We start from the raw sequence: 19,305 nt of genomic DNA, 5'->3' as shown, positions 1-19,305 counted from the left end.
ACTGAATTTTGTGATTTGGCAGGTTACTTGAGATGTCCATTTTTCTTCTTGGAAATAGAAGGATGCTACTATTTGTTATCAGTACATTTTTATATACTAGATACTCTTAATCTATACGAAGCACACACATAAACCCTAATCTACTCTGTTGCTGCAGCTAGAGTTGACTCCGGTGCCAACTTACAGACAAAAATACTGGACGTGACAGTGGCCTTTGCCTGAATGACTCTAGATTTGCAAAGAGATGAGTAAGAGAAGGAAATACCATTAGAATCAAAAAATGACTAGAAGAAGCTGAATGAATGACAGAGAACTTGGAGATAATACTGATAAATACAGAAGGCTGGGCAGAAATCAACAGAATGGCCAAAACTTTAAGATTACTGCTTTTCCGTGAAAGTAAGACCGGGTCTTATATTAAGGTTTGCTCCAAAAGATGCATTAGGGCTTATGTTTAGGGGACGTCATCTTGAAAAATCATGCTAGGGCTTATTTTCGGTTAGGTCTTATTTTCGGGGAAACATGGTAGTTGACTTCATACATTTTACTGCAAAACTGATTTAAGATTAGAGGATTTAGAAAGTTTTAAAATTAGAAAATTTATATTATGAAAGAAACTGTCTTCTAAGCTCGTAACTTCTGAAAGAAAACAGGGGCTTTTTGTGTCTCCTTTCTAAATAATGACCTGTTTCTAAATAGTGACACCCTGGAAGCAGCTGCAGCCTTTACCAGCTTAGAGACATAGCTCTTCTTACCTAGATGAACCTCATGAGCTATTTATTCTAAGCAGAGGAAGAGGACAAATGAAAATATCATAGTGTAATCAACTAGTGTTAATTACTATCCCATACATTTCTTTATAGATATAATGCCTCTGTATGATTTATAATTAATATTTATTAATAGTTTACTTTTTCAGGATAATTTTCAACATACATAGTGCCTTATTGGTTACCTACCGAAGATCAAGACCTTGATTTTGCCAGATATTTTCCATAATGCGAATAATTTGAAGTGTTAGCATATCTTGCCGTAAATCTGAAATTCAAATAATATGTACCACCACTTAATGCCAAAAATGCATATTTGGGTATCATATCATCACACTGTTTTCAAGTGGAAAATAAACAGACTATATTTACTCTTCAAAATAATCCATAAGGAAAACAATATTGTGATTCTTTAAACCATTTCTGAAGTATCTGCATAAACCCACCTGTATAATAATGCAGAATAAGCTGTTTCATAAAAATTTTAAATTAAGATATTTAAAGTACTTATTTTTCTGAATCCTTAAATTTGAACGTTTATATTAAAATATTGGGTTAACAGAATTCAGTGCTGAAATGTCATTTCCCAAAGGAAACCCATGAGTGGATCCTCTCACTGCTCCCTTTACAGCCTGTTCTCCAAGTAAACTAGGACCTTCTTTTATATGATCCCTTAGCAGACTACACTTTTCCTTTGTAGCGTGGTTATAATTTTATTTTTGTAATTATTTGTTAACATCTCTCTTTTCCCTGCTAGATTATAAGCTTAAAGAAGGCAAGGATTCTGTTTTGTTTATTCTTACAACCCCAAGGTCTAGCACATCAGATATTTATGGAATATATGGATGCTCACACAGCAAATGATAGTTAGAAAGTGATTTCAGGCCTTCTGATTCTAAACCTAGTACTTCTTTTCAATAATTATACTTTTCAATAATATATTTAAAGGTTTAGACATCTGCTTAATATTGTATACTTTACCACATGCATATTCCTTAAATGGCTTTCAATAGTCTTCATGGTTCATAAATATCCTGTATATAAAAAGATAGCTAAATTCATGCATCATACGTTCATTAATACTTTTCCTTACCATCCCCATTTTTAAAGATGATCTCATTGTTCTGAAACAGTAACTCTGACATGATGTCTGGGTTCTCCCAATTCAACCACAGTGGCCTTTTTGCAGAGGACATAATTCGACACTCTTCAAGCCTTTGAAACAGTTAAAAATTTTACTAGACACCTTAGCTTTATTTGTCTCTTAGCCTCAAATTTATTTTAAAATACATATACAGTATAGCTTTCTGAAGTGTTATAAAAATTTTAAACTTTCTACTCAATCTTATTTATGAATTAATTTCTCAGGGAGTATAAAAAATAAATGTTATGCTTAAAAATTATTTTATATAATAGCATATGAATTTTCAACAAATATAGGGACATATCTTTACCTTTACAGACATTATATTCCATTTCTTATCCTATGATACCAGAAATTCTGGCCATAGAGTGTTTTAAACTCTGTCATTAAAGTAGTAAAAACTCATCCTGAATAAGTGCAGTCTGAATTTAAGAGAATTTTACAACTCTTATTTTACAGGGTAGGAGAATGGGACAGGGAAGCATATATAATTGAACAGTCTCATTATAATGGACACTTTGACTTTTCTCAAGATTTTCTCCAGAAAGAGTACTTATTTAAATATATCAATAAAACTTCCCATGAAGTACCTTACCTGAGATTTCCTAGTTGATGAGCAGGATTTAGAGGAGACAGAAAGCCCTGTAAAGCATCCATGAAATCTGGTCGCCGCATTTGCTCAACTAAAAACTTCATCTGTACCTGATAGATAAGTACAATCACGGTTAGACATTGATTTCATCAGAAGTAATACTAACTGCTAATCTTTTTTATACATTGGAACCTCAGCATTGTGTAGTCTTGGAATCCATACCCTGGACTGGCTGCATTCTAATTATAAGGGTTTCTACAACACAGCATCACAACTCAGGCAGACAGGCAAGAGTGGCAGTACCGCGCACCTTCCTGCGAGAACTCTGCATGATGACAGAGGCTGTGGAACAGGGCGTGGTCAACTACAGCAGATCAGCTGCCAGTTTCTGTAAATCAAATTGCATTCAATATAGCTAGGCCCATTCATTTAGACATACGCCACGTTCACACAGAATATAGCAGAGTTCAGTAGTTACAACAGAGTTCGCATGGCCTGCAAATCTAAAATATTTACTATCTGGCCTCTTAAGGAAAAGTCTGCTGACCCTAGTAGGGGAAAAACTATGGCGACATCATGTTATTAACGTTACTTTAAAGCTTTTCAGAAAACATCATATTCACTCTCTCTCTGTCGGGTAGAAAAGGTCATGTAAGGCTAAAAGAGACGGTTGGCATAAGGACTTTTAAAAACCTTTGCTCCACTGAGTCTCACGCTATACTTAGGTTTTAGTATACAGCTGGACAGAAGCAACCCTTTTTAATCAATTCAAACCAGAGCCCAGACTGCTGAGCTATCATGTAATAACTGCCATTGTATTTCAGGAAACCTCCATCTATCGAAAATTCAAAATGTGAGTGGGGAAAAAAGAAGTTAAGAGCTAGGAATTCATAATAAATTAATTTTCATGTAGGAATTTTAGTAACAGTTTTTCGTTTTTACTTACTAAGTATAAGCAAATAACTAGAAAATCTAGTCATCACTGACTAGGGCAGCTCTTGCTCATGTAAAGGCATTTCTTTTTCTCTCACTGTCAACCCTAGTGTTAGCACACTGCTTCCTACACTTTATCATTGTTATTATAACACATGAAACCACTCAAAGTAACAGCTTTTGTTCCTATGATTGAACTTTTAGTTTTCTGTCACAGTCCCATTTAAACCAGTAGTAATGAGTAATGAATTTTATGTTCTTAATCCATTGTATCATAGCCAATCTATGATATGACAATTCCAGCTTAGAAGAAATGCCTATATTTACAAATTGAACTAATATCAAGTTTCTTTTTTTCTTACTTCAGTTACTATCTAAATATAATAAATTTTACTATTTTAAAGCAATCTAGTCCCCTCCTGCTCACAATTCTGGCATCAGAAACATTCTAATGACCTATACATTCTGAAAACCTATACATATTTAAACTTATGTACCATAACTTCAATAAAATCAACTGAGTCACACACTGAATGACATTTAGATTAAAACAATAAATTTCTTTTAAAGTTTGTTTTTTTTCCCCCTCAAGCAATATTAACGAAGATGTTGGAAAAATTCATTCAGCACTTTTAAATTTATATTTTCCATCCTCTGGGGACTCCCTAATAAATGGGGATTTTTTTTTTTTTTTTCATTTCACTAGAGGTGAGGAATGATCTCACTTTTTACTATAAAATGTGTGTTAAATAAGAGACAAAGAGTAGGAAAAGGTCATGAAAAATCTTCACATTTAATATTCCTCAGTAACATTAAGCTAGACAGCAGATGACTAGAGTATGTGATACATTCACTGAATGACTAAGAGTCCATTTTAAACTTAGAAATGTATAAACTGATTTCTTTCCACTCATTTTCAAGGGCATTACTAAAAGATAATATATGAAACAGAATAAGGAGAAATTATTTTTAAAAGTTAGGGCTGTAAAAAGAGAAAGGAGAGAGAGCTAATAGGCACCTCCCACGTTCTAGGGACTGTGACAGGTGCTTTGCATATCTCACATAATTTAATTCTCACAACCACCCTATGAAGAAAATGTTATTCCCATTTTACAGATGAGGAAAATGAGTCTTAAAGACTAAATAACGTGTCTAACATTACACAGCTGAGAGGCAGTGGAACTGGGATCCAAATTCTGATATGCTCTTAAGACCCACCATTTGCATACGTACTGGCTCTCAAATAACCCTGCCCCATTGCAATGAACAGAGTCTCAACAACAAACCAGAGTCACATACCTTTTGTGTCTCATCCTTCTTCTCTTGCTTGAGAATGTCAGTTAAGTTAATGAGCTTTTCCATAGCTTCAACTTGCCTATTCAGGTGCTTCAAATACATCCCACATGCACGACAGTAGGACTCCAAAAGCAGGCCAAACCTCTGACTAACTGTTTTATTGTGCATCTCAGATCTAAAAGAACAGTGCAAGAGTCAAAAAAAAAAAAAAAAAGAGAGACCATATATATATTTATATTTATATTTAGATATATATAGTCTTAAATGAGTATGCATATAATCTTTTTTGAGAAAATAAGAGGGGTGTAAATGTCTAACTATTACATTGTTTTGTACACCTGAAACTAATTATAAAAAACCCCAAGAAAACCCATTTTCTAAATCTAATAAATGTTATAATCATACTAACAATAAAATGATTTAAAACCTATTATTTAGAAGCAAGACAATCAAAGGTTTCCCGTAGTTCCTGGAAATGTAAATTTAATGAACTGGCTTTTAGGTTTATTTCAACTACTTTTCATTTACTAATCTCAGCACAAGATATTTTAACATAAAAAAAAGGAAAGTAGGCACAAAAGTAACAAAATGAATAGGGTGGGAGTTAAGAGCTCAGTGAGTACTATTTGACTGCTGGCATACCTGTCTGTCCCTTTTCTGTACTATCTCTAAATTTAAGTTATTTTAAACCTAGCTTCTAGATCCCACTTTTAATTTATCTTAACATTAAAAAAATCATGTTAATTACAAATCTTCTTTTAAATTTAGAAGAAAAGTGTATGACCCCTAACTCTGCATATTAGATATATCATATTCTACAAAATACTTTTATTCTTAGCTTGTTTTCTAGTAAGAAACTTGAGCTTCTGTCAGTCTTCTGAATTCCAGGTAAGGTTTTTGTGTTTTTCTTTATTTTGGTATATTTTAATACCCACATGCACTGAAACTAACTGCAACATTAATCTAGCAAACTTAACTTTGCTTAAAGTAGAATCAAAATTTTTAAAAATATTTCAGCTCTCATTCCTGTATAAAATTCATTTTGAATTTTACTGCTTATTTAACATTAAAAAGTTGAGGGGAAGCTCATCGTTGATACAATATGGAAAACTCTTACAGACAAACAAAAACTATAGTATATAAGTAATACATATTTATACATACATTAAGAAAGTAATATGCATCTTAATAATTTAATGGGAAAATAACTGGACTTACTTTAAATGCCAAAAGAAAAAGTGCCCAATCCTTTGATTAGTCAATGCTTTCTTGAGTAAAAATCTCACAAGCAGGTTATCCAAATACTGTTCATATTTTAGTACCTACGTGTTTAAAAACAAACAAAAACAATTTTACATCAATCAGGGTCAATTTTTGCATGGTTGGATTTAAAGAAAAATTTTTAGAGAGAAAGTAGTTATTACTATGCTTTTTTTTAAAAAAAGCATAAAACCAGTTAATACAGTAGCTTTTGAGAATTGCATGGATTTAGAATAAAATAAAAACGTATTTTTCTAGTTTACATTATTTTACCTGGACTAGCTGAATTAGGTACTGAGAAAGTTTGTCGTCTGTTAAATATTTTTCCAAGCATCGAACAGCAAAACCTCGAACCATAGGGTCTGGGTAGTTGCAGTCCAGGAGCTCCATAGCCTGTTCAGGTTTGATTGGAGGCCAGTCTTTTACCAAGCAGTACATCTGTGCAGGACAAAGACCAGGACTCATACTTATAACTCAAAGATAGTTGTAAATGAACCCTCTAAGACACTGTCTTTTTATTTTAAAGTTGAGATAAAAGCTCCCCTTATGATTCAGTGCTTAAAATGTTCAGCATGATTAATTTTTATCAGTGGAAGAGGTGTGAACGGTATTTTTCTCCACTATATTACCATTATTAATTTAAAAGTCTATTTCATCTCATATTTATGCAGACTTTCGAGAGATAACAATTTAAGCAACATATCAATTTTGTGCAACAGTTATTCAGTAATCTGAAACACACATTTACCTGAGCTACTTCATCTCTAGAATTCCATTTAACGGACAGAAGCAATTTGGGTAGAATTTCAGGGATAGTTACACAGTAGTGTCTGTGTGGAAAAGACAAAACAAAATAAAAAATATTCTTGCATGTTATTCAAAAGGCCTACATGTCTACATTTTCAACTGTGCAATCTTTAAGAAGGTCCAAACACCTTTAAAACTTCTTACCATTGCTAGCCTTCCTTAAAATCAAAAGAAATCAGAGTTTAACACTATTTAGTTGCATATATATGTACATATATACTTAGACACAGTTATAATGGCAAGGAAGACAAAAGGAAAATCCAAATGGATGACAAGTACTCAGGAAAAATTATAAATTTATTTTATAATACTCTTTCTAAAGCTCCTTTTATTTACCCACTTATGCAACATGAACCATGAGAAGAGTCACCACTCTGCTGCGGTCACTGGACAGGATTTATGTTTTAATGGACTTGATGCAGAAATGCACTACAATTGCTTTATTTAAGTAAGCCACTGTACCTTTACCAAGTAGTAGGATAATTTCTTCATAAGTAAAAATAAGGCATTACACTATTACTTTGAGGGAGTGTAAAAAAAAAAAAAAAAAAGAAAAAAAAAATGGAGGTATCGCCTAAAACTGGAAAAATCGACCAACTAAATCACAATTAAATTGACCTAAAACTACAGGATATTTTTTTGGAGCTTGAATTTTATTAAAAAATAAAACCAAAAATCAAATCTTAAAATAAGTTATATCAGGGATTTAGAGTTTTAAAAAAGCCTTCAATGTGCAAGGTTAGTACCAATGCAGCATGGTTTTCTAGAAATACTGATCTATACCCACAGATTTAAAAAGCATAATGTTTATAATAAAAAATCATGTAAATTATGCATTATTTAACAGGTATGGTAGAAACATGGCAAGATCAGCCAAACTCAGTACTTTCTTCTGTTACAGAAGAAAGAAACAGAGACTCTTAACACTCACCTGTGGCTCCACAGAAAATCTTTCTCTTGCTCAGTGATTTCAGATAGAGGATCTCGGGTACAAATTGCTCGGAGCTGTTCTTTATCATTTTCCCTTAATTCGTTGTCTCTAGCTAGTCTGTTACTCTGTAAAATAAAACAGTGCCTTTTGTGATTTCCTTTGCCATGTATTTTCACCTAGGATTCATGAATGATCTACAGAAAAAGAAAACTGTCAATAACTTTACATTGCTTATTAACTGATGTGAACTAGTTTACAATTCTCATTGCAAGACTTTATTTTCAGGAACAGGGAAGAATCAATGTAAGACAGTATTTGTGGAACAAATCCAATAACTTATTTGGTTAACATTACCACCAACCACAGAACTGTAACTGACAAAGTTAGTCAGGAGTAAGAGCTGACTGGGTAGTAGTGAATAATAGTCTTCTATTAACTAATCTGGTTATACTTCCGGAATAAGAAATAGTAAAATAATTAAATAAAAATGTAAATTCTTTCATAATCTTTGCCTGAATTCATCCTTATAATTACTCTAAGGCTTTCAAATTTAAAAAGTAAAAATAAATAAGGGAAAAAAGAAGAAACTCCATTAATACACTGTACGTTGAGTATTTGGAAACTAAAAAGAAAACACTTTTGGTATAATTCCAAGATTCCAAGTAATGTATTTATTCTCTTTAAATATAGATACATTAACTACATAATAATTATGAATGCATATTAATATATTATACAAAACATATATATTCCTTAGAATGGGTTACACATATTCCTAATGGCTAAAAATGAAAGCAAACATCCATGCTATTTGGTTTTTACACATTTAAACATTGTTAATTTATCTAACAACATAAAGAAATATTGCTGGCACATATTCATTCAACAAATATTTATTAAAACATGTGCTGTGTGCCTTGTCTTGTACTTACTGTTCAGGACACAGAAGAGTAAAACAACCTGTTCTCACAGGGCCTCCATTATAGTGGGAAATTAAGTGAACATATAAGAGAAATATTGGAGAGTTGATATAAATACTCTGGGTGATGTCACAGGGAATGAGTGGTTACATTAGGCTGGATGTTCGGAAATGAACTCTTAGAAACTAATATTTAATTTGTGACCCAAATGACAAGATCCACACCAAGATCAGGAAAAGACTATTGCAGGTGGAGGGAACAATGAAAGTGCCCCAGAGTGAATGAGTTGGGTGTGAAGGAGGAACAGGAAGAAGGCCAATGGGCTTGAAGCCCAGTACATGAGGTAGAGGAATGACAGGAGGTCAGTTTCAGAGCATTAAAATCTGTGGCCAGGGTAAAAAGTTTGAATTTCATTTTTATTCATTTTTAATTTTTTTTAAATTGGGGAACAGTGTGTTTCTCCAGGGCCCATCAGCTCCAAATCGTTGTCCTTTAACTAGTTGTGGAGAGCACAGCCCAGCTCCAAGTCCAGTTGCCGTTTTCAATCTTTAGTTGCAGGGGGTGCAGCCCACCATCCCATGCCGGAATTGAACCGGCATCGTTGTTGTTGAGAGCTCATGTTCTAACCAACTCAGCCATCTGGCCGCCCCTGCGGAAGCTCAGCGGCAGCTTGTTGTCTTCAATCTAGTTGTGGAGGGCGCAGCTCACTGGCCCATGTGGGAATCGAACTGGCAAACCTGTTGTTCAGAGCTCGCACTCTAACCAACTGAGCCATCTGGCTGCCCCTGAATTTTATTTTTATTGAAAGGTATTTAAAGGATAAATATCGTGAATTGATTTATGTTTAATAAAGATTATTTTGGCTGCTCTGTGGAAGAGGGAGACCAGTTAGGAAGCTACTGTAATAGTCCAGGGAAGAGATAATACTTAACCCTCATTTCACCAGGAAAAGTAGTCATTACTATTCATCACTGGGGTCCAATGAACTCTTAATACTTTAATATTTGCTTATTTTTATTTGTTTATATTTTCAATATAGAATAATTTAGAGAATAATAAAGTGATGGTGAAAACAATTATGTTAGACATCTTAATAAGAATTTAAACCCAGTAAAACCAAGTTTATAATCCAACCTGGGCAACATCCTCTGAATCAACTAACTGCTTGCTTATCAACTGTCATGCATGAGCCTGGAACATATCCATCTTGCAAATACTGATTCCGGATTTTAAGTACATATCTAGTAAGTTCTAGCTTGTCATCACTTCTGGTTTTTCTTGTACTTGCATGTCAAAAAGCAATACTTTTGAAAACTTTGATGGCTCATGATTTTGCTAGAGAGAATGACCATCTTCCTTGCTTCATAATTGCAAAATATTTCTATTTTTATCTTTACAGATATCAATTTCAAAGAATTTTAAAATTTCTACATCACCTTCTTCTTTCCACTCATTTTTGTATACACACCCGCCTGAAGCATCTATCCACTTAGAAAATGTAGCATAAAAGATAGAATACGGCAAAAGATGTGTGCCCAGGTTCTTATAAAAAAAAATACTGTGTGATGAAGTCATTCCTGTTGAATGACTAACTGAATATGAATACTGTATTTCCTTTTTGTCCTTGGAAATATATTGTTCACTCATCATTTGAGTTTAGGAAAATTCATCTAGGTTGTCATTTGATATTTCACTTATATAATCAATTTCACCATTATCATTAAGAGTCTAAAGCTGTGGTTCTCAACTGGGGTGATTTTGTCCCCTTTACCTCCCAGGGATCTTGATATTGCATGGAGACATTTTGGTTGTCACAACTTGGGGTAGTAGTGCTATTGGCTAGAGACCAAGGATGCTGCTAAACTTCCTGTAATGCACAGGATGGCGTCTATTAATAAAGAATCACTTGGCCCAAGATGTCAAAAGTGTTGAGGTTGAGAAATTCTGCTTTACAGTGCTATTGTCTCTTTGCATCATATTCTAATTTGTGAAATATTTCACAGAATATTTTTCAGAATATTTCATATATTCTAATAATTGTGAAATATTTCCTTCAGTCCGTTTTCTTCTCTTTGTCATTATGAGTGGTAAGGGAAAATTCCTGAATTCTCAACAGTATTCAATGAAAACCTAAAAAACAACAAAAAACTACAAAGGTGGTGTTTGCAGACTTCTTTATACCTCTGGAAAGATGATGTAAGACAATAGGCAATGCAATAAGAAGACTGAAGGATGATGTAATAGTGATGGTTTATTTCACTATTTTATCACCTTCCTAAGCTATTTTATCCTTCTATATTTTCATATTATTTTAGTCTTTTTAAGCATAGTAGGAAATAAAATTGATAAATGATGAAATAGGAAAACTAAGACCCCATAATGCGCCTGAGATTTATAAAACTTTTCAACAGACCCAATGTTAATTGAAAGATAGAATCAGTTTTAGTCTCTTATAAAGATAAACAATTTTTCTTTGAAAGAAAACATTTTTCTAGGAAGCAAAAATGTCGTAAAATATCAAACCTTACAGTGTTAGACTTGCTCAAAAAAGAAATTCAAAAGCTAAAATTGGTTCCAACATACCATGATAGTGAACTGAATTCAATAGTTGAAAGAATAAAACAGGAAATAAATGAGTTTTCAAGTGACTTTACTCTTGTAACTAAGTTTATAAGCATAACTAATTGGACAGGGCTATGACACTTCATGGGAATGCTTACCAGTATTTCAACCCCAGTTTAAAAATTAAGGAATTCCTGTTTGGTTACAACAGAATGGTTAGGAATAAGAGGCTCAATACTTATTAAAGAGTGACACTGGATAAGTTATTTAGACTCCTTAAGCCTGTTTCCTTACTGGTGAAATAAGGACTATAATAGTACCTACGTTCATAGAGATTGCTTTTAACATTAAATGAGATAATATGTAAAAAGTGATTGGTATGGCATTTCGTACACAATAAGTACTTGATAAATGTTAGCTAGCAATTATCATCAAGGAATTAAACTTACAGAATAGTGACTACATTTTTCAAGAAAGGGAATCTTTTCAATGTCAAAAAAGTTAACTGTACTTTCAGTATCTGATAGAATTCAGTAATGATTTTAAGTTAATTGTACTTATCAAAATACCTTTTACAAATCTTTGAAAGTACACAGGCAGGAAGGCTAAAGGTTATTATGATTATTACTCAGTTTACAAAAGGGATTAGTAAACCCCTTACTGATTACACAGCTGTAAACTCATAAAAGTTTCTAAGTGAAAGATTGCTGGTTGCCCCTGGGTGCTGTTACCTCATCCAGGAGTATATGAAACATGGTAGGCATATTTCTGGACCTCTTAGCCCCATATTAATTGGCGGGCCTATTGATAACCTACAACTAGGCCAAAGAAAAAGTGATAAATTTGAAAAGTGGGAAAAACAACAACAAAGAACAAAAATATTCTCTTCTCTTAGCACTGACACCTTTGCCCTTGAGAAATAAGAGAGAATTTAATGGTCCTTACCCCCACTTATATTGTGGTTGCAAAGTTGAGGCAGAGATCAGACAATTAGATCAGTATTTAAATTCCATTTCATATATACTCTTTTCTAGGGGATCTAGGCTATGGTGGTGAAGCTATTTTTTCTGCTTCCAAGCTCAGTTAACAACATATTTATACTTTGATTCAACCTCAAAGTTACTATCTCAGAGAGGTCTTTCCTGAACCCAATATATATTAGCTTTTCTCTCCCAACCCTCCATTCCTCATTCTTGGTACACTATGGTTTTTTCCTTTGTGGCACTTACCATGATTTATAATCTTATATTTCTTTTTTCACCAGTTTAATGTCTATTTTCACCATTAGACTGTATACTCAATGGAGGTCTTTTTAGGTTACAACTTTATGACCTAGTACATACCATACAATACATTTTTTCTTTCAAAGAAAAATTGTTTTTTGTAAGAGACTAAAACTGATTCTATCTTTCAGTTAACATTGGGTCTGTTGAAACTAAAGAAGTATTTGTTAAATGAAGGCAGGCTAGAGCTCTGAGTAAAAGAAGAAGAGGCAGAGCTGCAGTAAAAATATTAGGATATAGAGAATTTTATTATATTGCAATACCGTCGTAGAGCCTATAGTAGCTCTGTCAGTGTAACTAAAACACACGAAACCCTTTCCATACAAAGAGTATGTACCCAAATCCACTGATGATGATAGATACTTAAGAAAACTCAGTGATTTGCCTTACCAGTCCTGCATGGGAATAACTAAATCCTGCTTCTCGGGACACAGACCAATTGGCATGCTCTTCAATCACTGACATATCTGGAAACTTGACCACACTGCTGAACCAGTCAAACTCCAACTCTAAGCATGGAGTTTCCTAAGAGATGGAATGAAAGTTATTATGTATATGTTTGTTGTGCTTGACTGTCATAAAAAAAAATTGTAATTTATGATAATTTATTAGCTTACTTTATTTGGATTTGATCCAGTAACACCAATAGGGTTCAGCAAATCTTCTAATCCATGAGGTACTGGCCAAAGATTCAAAGCCATTTTTCCAGATACTAGAGTATCTGTGTAATCAAACAAGTTTATATTTCCCCAGGCCAATGGACAGTGTTCCTTAAAAAAAAAAATTAAATGCAGGAAAATATTCATACTCTGTGGATTAAATTATAGAACGCATTTCAAAACTCTTTTCTTCCCCAGGAAGGAGAGGTCAACAACTGCCCCTTTCATAATGTCTATAACAAGCCATATTAACCTTTTCAAAGTGTAAGAACTTGCTCTCCTTTTTCCCATATGAAATTACATGTATTTTCTTTAATTATTTAATAGGAAATATGAACCAAAGCAAGCAAGACAGATATTTGAATGTAATCACTTAACAGATCTTTGTGTGTAGTCACTTTGCATGTTTAAAAAATTGTATCAATATGACCTCAGAACATACCACAAATAAATTCTGGAAGCTCCCAAGGTGTTCTTCTATGATACATTTATTTATTAAAAATTTTATAATGTTTTATTTATTTTAGATAAAGAAAAATAATATCAATTTCTTGACTAAAAACTCAATCAGCAGTACTTTAGTAGTGTCTAGAGGTTAATAGAATTGCTCCTTCTAAAACACTTTACCTCCTTAGCACCTTTTCGGCCTTTGACAGAACAAATGGAAAGGCAAAGTCGAGCCGCACGAGGAAGATCAGGAATGTATATGTCGTAATTCAGCCATTCGTTCCACCTATGTGAAATTTGAAAGAACAGAACAATTTACCAAGAAAAAAGGTATACAAATGACTCCTATAAATCATCAAGAAAAAAATAAAATGAAAAACAGGCCAGAGATTGACTAGAACAGACATTTCACAAGATCATATCCCAATGGCCAATAAACATGAAAAAGCAGTCAACGTTAGTTTGTCATCCAGAAAATGCAAAACAAAATGTCATCGAGATATCACTATACAAGAGATTGGCTAAAACTATAAAGACTGACAAAAACAATGGGTGGTAATGATGGATAGTAGAAAGAAACCTCATATACTGCTAGTGAAGGTGTAATTTATACAACCAATTTGGAAAGCATAATCTACTAAAACTGACCTATGACTTGGCTTCACCTCTAGATATAAAACCAAAGAAATTTGTGCACTTGTACACAGAATGTTAACAGAATTATTTGTAATATCCCCCAAACTGCAAACAATCTAAATATCCAATCGCAGAACAGATAAATTGCAGTATATTCATATAATGGAATACTACACAGCATGGAAATCAACACCAGTTTCATTGTGGATGAAATCTTACATAGTATTGAGTGAAAGAAGACAGACACAAAAGAGTATCTACTCTGTTAGTCCATTTATGTAAGATATAAAAACAGCCAAACTAACCAATAGTTTTAGAAATCAGGATAGTAGTTCCCTTTGAGGAGGAGAGAAGGTTAATGGATTGGAAAGGGACATGAGGAGGGACTTCTGGAATGCTAGTCAATGTTCTATTTCTTGATCAGTCTAGTGGGTATGTAGGTATTCACTTTGTGGTAACTCATTGAGCTGTGCAATGATGATTTGGATACATTTATGCTTTTGTGCTATACTTCAGTTAAAAAATTAGCTTATAAAAGCAAATATTAATAGAAAGGGGAATCTCAACGAGGTAAAATGAAATTTCCTATTATGATTATTTTTAATTATGTATATGATATAGTTTTATTCAGAAGAAACCATTAATTTAAATACGTCAGTATAGAAATAACATGAAGGATATGTTAGCAGAAACTATTTGAACTTTAGGACTACTTCACAAGTAATAAAACTTGACATTTATAATAAGGAAAGAGTAAAAAGTGACAATTTTTTTCAAATTTTAATAAATTCTCTCCAATTTACTGGATGGTACATGTGAAATTATGTCTAGTTGGTGGATATATTTGTTGAGTCAAGTAAAATACATAGTTGTCATTTTTTTAAAAAACATTGTAGCAATGGTTAAGAATACTGACTCAGAAGTCACAGTATGCAGAGTAGAATCTTGTTTCAACTATTTTACTACATGTGTGACCCTCACTTTGTCTGTTTTCTCATCTTTTAAATGGGACTAATACTACCTACTCCCATAAAGTTGTTGTGAAGATTAAATGAGTTAACCTAAGTAAATCGATTAGAAGAGTAATTGGTCCATGGTAAAAGCTCAAGTGCTAGATATTAATTTTGGAAACTTTTCAAATGGCTTCTTCAAAATTCTATTTTTTGATTATAAATAAACAAGACTAACAACAAAATGGTATAAAAATTCTAACTTTAATTAGCCAAACTAAGGTATAAAACTTTATCAGTAAAATAAGTTCTATTTATTCTAGTATCTTTACTCAGTATGGATGAGGATTAAAAAAAAAAGATCCACTTATACAGAGAAGACTTACATTTAAAATGGGAGAATTTAGCACAAAGGACTTCTAAAGGAAAAAGAAACAATATACACAGGAAGAAGAACTACTGTGGGATTTGATAAGTACACAGTCAAGGTACCTAGGGTTTCATTACTTCTAAATCTTTAGAATTGCTCATAATTGAGAGGGAGTATTCTACACACTTTTTATGACAGGTATATCCAGTGAACGTAGTTGTTTACAGTACTTTGCTAACCAAATACAGCATGTTTCTTCTAAAGTACACACACACACACACACACACAGAAATTCTTTATTTTTAGGCAATGGTTTTATATACAGAGGGTGCCAAAAAAAATTTATACACATTTTAAGAAAAGAAAAAACTGCATTAACATTGTAATAATACATACCGATAACAAGAGATGGTAAGTCGTGTATATTTTTTTTGGCACCCCCATATATATAGTCCAAACTGATTCTGATTTTGGGAGATAACTGGTAACATTTATGAAGAAATCATAAATATACCTAGCATATGAAAGCACAGATTTGGAACTATCAATCTCAGTAAGAACTTTTAAAATCTACTTTTCTATCTTTCTAATAACTTCATTTTATCTCTAATTTTTTTTTTTCGGTAAAGTTAAAAAATTTATTTAAATATTCATACTATTACCATAGGGATTTTACCTTTTGTATTAGAGAATTGTTGCAGAAAAGATAATCAAATGTAAATCCTTTGTAAATATCTCCTTTTATTTACTAAAGTTTTGACATTTTAATCTTACATAATTAAATTTACCTTTTACTTTTATAAAATTGGTTCACTTTTTGGTACTTAAAACAACTGGGATAAACCTCCAAAACCTATTATTTTGGAGTCTTTGCTTGGGGCTTGTTGAACTGCTTAGTTTGTTGGTTTTATAGTTTTCACTAAGTTTGGAAAAATTTTGGCCATTTTACTCAAGTATTGTTTTGCTGTTCCTTGCACAACCACCCTGTTCAACTTGTGACAGTCATGCAGTCTGAGTGGTAAATAAGCTTTTGTTTTTTTAACAAACATTTTAAAAGATCCTCGAGTTGTTTGTTGCCACAGCATAAGCGCTAACCTGAATGACGTACTTTCTGACCTACAATGGTTCAGGTGAGGTGAGGAACTATTTTCGTTCCTCCTGGTAGAGGTGGCTACCATCTCTTTGAGCTTTACCTAGGCTCTCGAATGGTAGCCACCTCTAGCAACTTAACTATAAGATCGAAACTCTTTCTTGACTCTCCTAGAAGTCAGTCTAAATTCATTATGAAATTTACTTCTGGAGGATTCACTGGTTTGCTCTATTACTTGTCTTTAACATACAGCTTTAATCTTTAATATCAATTTGGGTTGTCTTAAAATATTACTATTACATATTCAGGGGTAGACTTATATTCCCAAATGATTCTATAAAGGCAGAGAAATGGTAGATGGCAAGCTTTTAGATTATACTACCTTTTATTTTGTCATTATATCTAGGCAGTAATAATTTAAAATATTCCCAGTAACTCCCCTTCCCCCTAAGAAACTGATCTATTCCCAAAGACTCTTTATTTGAATGTCATATTTATCTCTTCTTAGAAGTGATGTAAAGAAAACTGCCTCAGAGTCTGGCTCTGGAGTTGTTTGCTAACTCTCACTTCCTAATATAAATGGAGATAAGAAAAGAATAAAATGCTAGGTTTAGGAATCTAATATATGGGAATAATCAGTACAAAACTGTAACCATATTCTGTTCTCTCCTTGATCCAACAGGAAGAGAGAATCAGAAAAACACTACAGATAAAATTTTATAGAGAATCAATAAAGTGATCCTGTGACTGACACTCATTTGACAGGATGTCCTTATGTTCTGTATGTAAATGTCTGGTGATTTATATGACTCGTAGAAAACTAATGATGTAAACTATACTTCTTTTATTGATTATACTGCTAAACACTAATATGACTTGTGGAAATATAAATCCATATACTTCCTTACCTGGGATTAGAACAAGGTACTCTTTGAGTGTTCACATTGTCACATAAGGGTTCTCCTCCATGGTAGATACCTGTTCTAACATAGATCTAAGAAAAAATAAAAAGAATAAGTATGTGTATACAAATATATATACACGTACATACACAATACATACACACATACTAGATAGACCCAATATTAAACAATATCAAAATAGTGTAACTGATATGAGAGAATCCATTCGAAATTTCTATTCAAATAGAGCTTTTCTGTCCTTCACATAAATAGTAAGTTAATACTGATGCAGATTCTTTACCAAAATTTATTGCTGCTTTCAGGGGGACATGAGACTAATATATATCAATATAAGCCCACAATTCCTTTAGGCCAGGTATGGAACTTAGAGTTACTCATATTTTAGAAAGATAAACTAAATATTACTTAATACTCTCAGCAGTTAGAACAACACTCCATAAAGATATTAATATTTCTGCAACAAAACACATGAACATTTATAGTTAAATGGGATAAATAAAGACTAAAAAAAAAACCCTCGCTTCAGGTCAGGTCAGGTCTTGCTGCCAAATGAATTCTGTGAAACTTTTAGTTTTAAGAGTTTAGAATTATAGGTATAAGAACTACTGCAATACTAGAATTTGGGGCATTAGAATTACAGACAAAGGACCATACACTGTGGAATAGCTGAGGTAGACAGGTGGTTTTCTAGCCATCAGAAAACACACTGCAGGTCAAGAGAGTTATGTAGTTCAACAAAAAAGGTTTACGTAAAATAATTTATATAAAATGAGCATCAACACATTACCTTGTCAATGTCTCGAATATTTACATTCACATAGGTTGCACAAAGAATTTTTATTCTGAGTGCACTATTTATAACCCAAAGGGATTTTGTAGATGTTTCTCCATTCATATACGGTGTAGCTGTGGAGATGCGCCTGGAATAAGATGGCATTGTAAAACAGTCCATTGGTAGTTGTGAGTAAAGGCTTTCTTTAGCCATCAGCATCAAATTGGGCAACCTCCCAAGCATTATACAGCTTCTTATATACTGTAAGAGATGAAGGGGGATGTGGAGAAGCCATTTTTTATAAGGTTTTTCATTTTAAAAGCAACATGTAAGAGTATTATGAGAGAATGTACATACTAATCTGCAAAAAATAAAAAATCAAACATTATCGACCACATTTCTTAGCAGTTGCTATATCTTAACATTTAAAATACTAACATTTGGGAGTTAGGTTACAGCACAGGATCAACCAACCACCTCTTGGAATATAAATTGTATAAAAGAAAAAAAAAAGTCAGCTTTTGACACTAGTTCTATGCTTAACTGGAAGGCCCCCACCAACCGAAAAAAGAAAAACTTAGAAACAAGGATCAGAGGATACTGATCATGAAAACACTGCACTTGTTAAAGGAAAAGCAACATCATTTAGTAAGCTCCTATAATGCATTCAATCTATTAAGTTATATTGATGTCCAATCCAAGGGTTGCTGCCCTCTTGCTCTTCTGTCCCAACATTTGAGAAATCTTTGTTTTGTTAAAAAATAAAACAAACAAAAAACCACAAAGAGAGGAGACTGATAAAATTATAGGATATATTTAAAAAAACAACAACACACATTGGTCTGAACCTTGAAATGGTAGTTAGGATGGTAATTTTTAATATAAATGCTACTGCATACATTTTATAATAGCCTATTTTCTTATCCACAAGCCCCACTTAGACTTTAAGCAGCCTGAAGG

General features: G+C 32.9%; 1 protein-coding gene across 2 annotated transcripts in view; it reads right to left on the bottom strand.

Moving 5' to 3' along the window:
* The window catches only part of PIK3CA (phosphatidylinositol-4,5-bisphosphate 3-kinase catalytic subunit alpha), a 73,715-nt gene that overhangs the window by 8,608 nt on the left and 45,802 nt on the right, over window positions 1–19,305 (bottom strand). For both annotated transcript variants that reach the window (XM_019751997.3, XM_019752006.3), the window contains exons 5-17: window positions 18,361–18,606; window positions 17,559–17,644; window positions 13,785–13,890; window positions 13,116–13,268; window positions 12,889–13,023; window positions 7,734–7,858; window positions 6,744–6,825; window positions 6,269–6,433; window positions 5,954–6,057; window positions 4,739–4,910; window positions 2,510–2,616; window positions 1,864–1,985; window positions 960–1,038 (exon numbers count right to left, since the gene is read on the bottom strand). In XM_019751997.3, the coding sequence (XP_019607556.1) occupies window positions 960–1,038; window positions 1,864–1,985; window positions 2,510–2,616; window positions 4,739–4,910; window positions 5,954–6,057; window positions 6,269–6,433; window positions 6,744–6,825; window positions 7,734–7,858; window positions 12,889–13,023; window positions 13,116–13,268; window positions 13,785–13,890; window positions 17,559–17,644; window positions 18,361–18,606 (1,682 nt within the window). The remainder of the gene's footprint in view (window positions 1–959; window positions 1,039–1,863; window positions 1,986–2,509; window positions 2,617–4,738; window positions 4,911–5,953; window positions 6,058–6,268; window positions 6,434–6,743; window positions 6,826–7,733; window positions 7,859–12,888; window positions 13,024–13,115; window positions 13,269–13,784; window positions 13,891–17,558; window positions 17,645–18,360; window positions 18,607–19,305) is intronic.

Source organism: Rhinolophus sinicus, chromosome 17, assembly GCF_057876585.1.
Source record: "Rhinolophus sinicus isolate RSI-liver-muscle chromosome 17, RSI-T2T, whole genome shotgun sequence".
NCBI lineage: Eukaryota > Metazoa > Chordata > Mammalia > Chiroptera > Rhinolophidae > Rhinolophus > Rhinolophus sinicus.
Note: the sequence above shows the minus strand (reverse complement) of the source record. Positions and strands in the feature narration are given on the sequence as shown.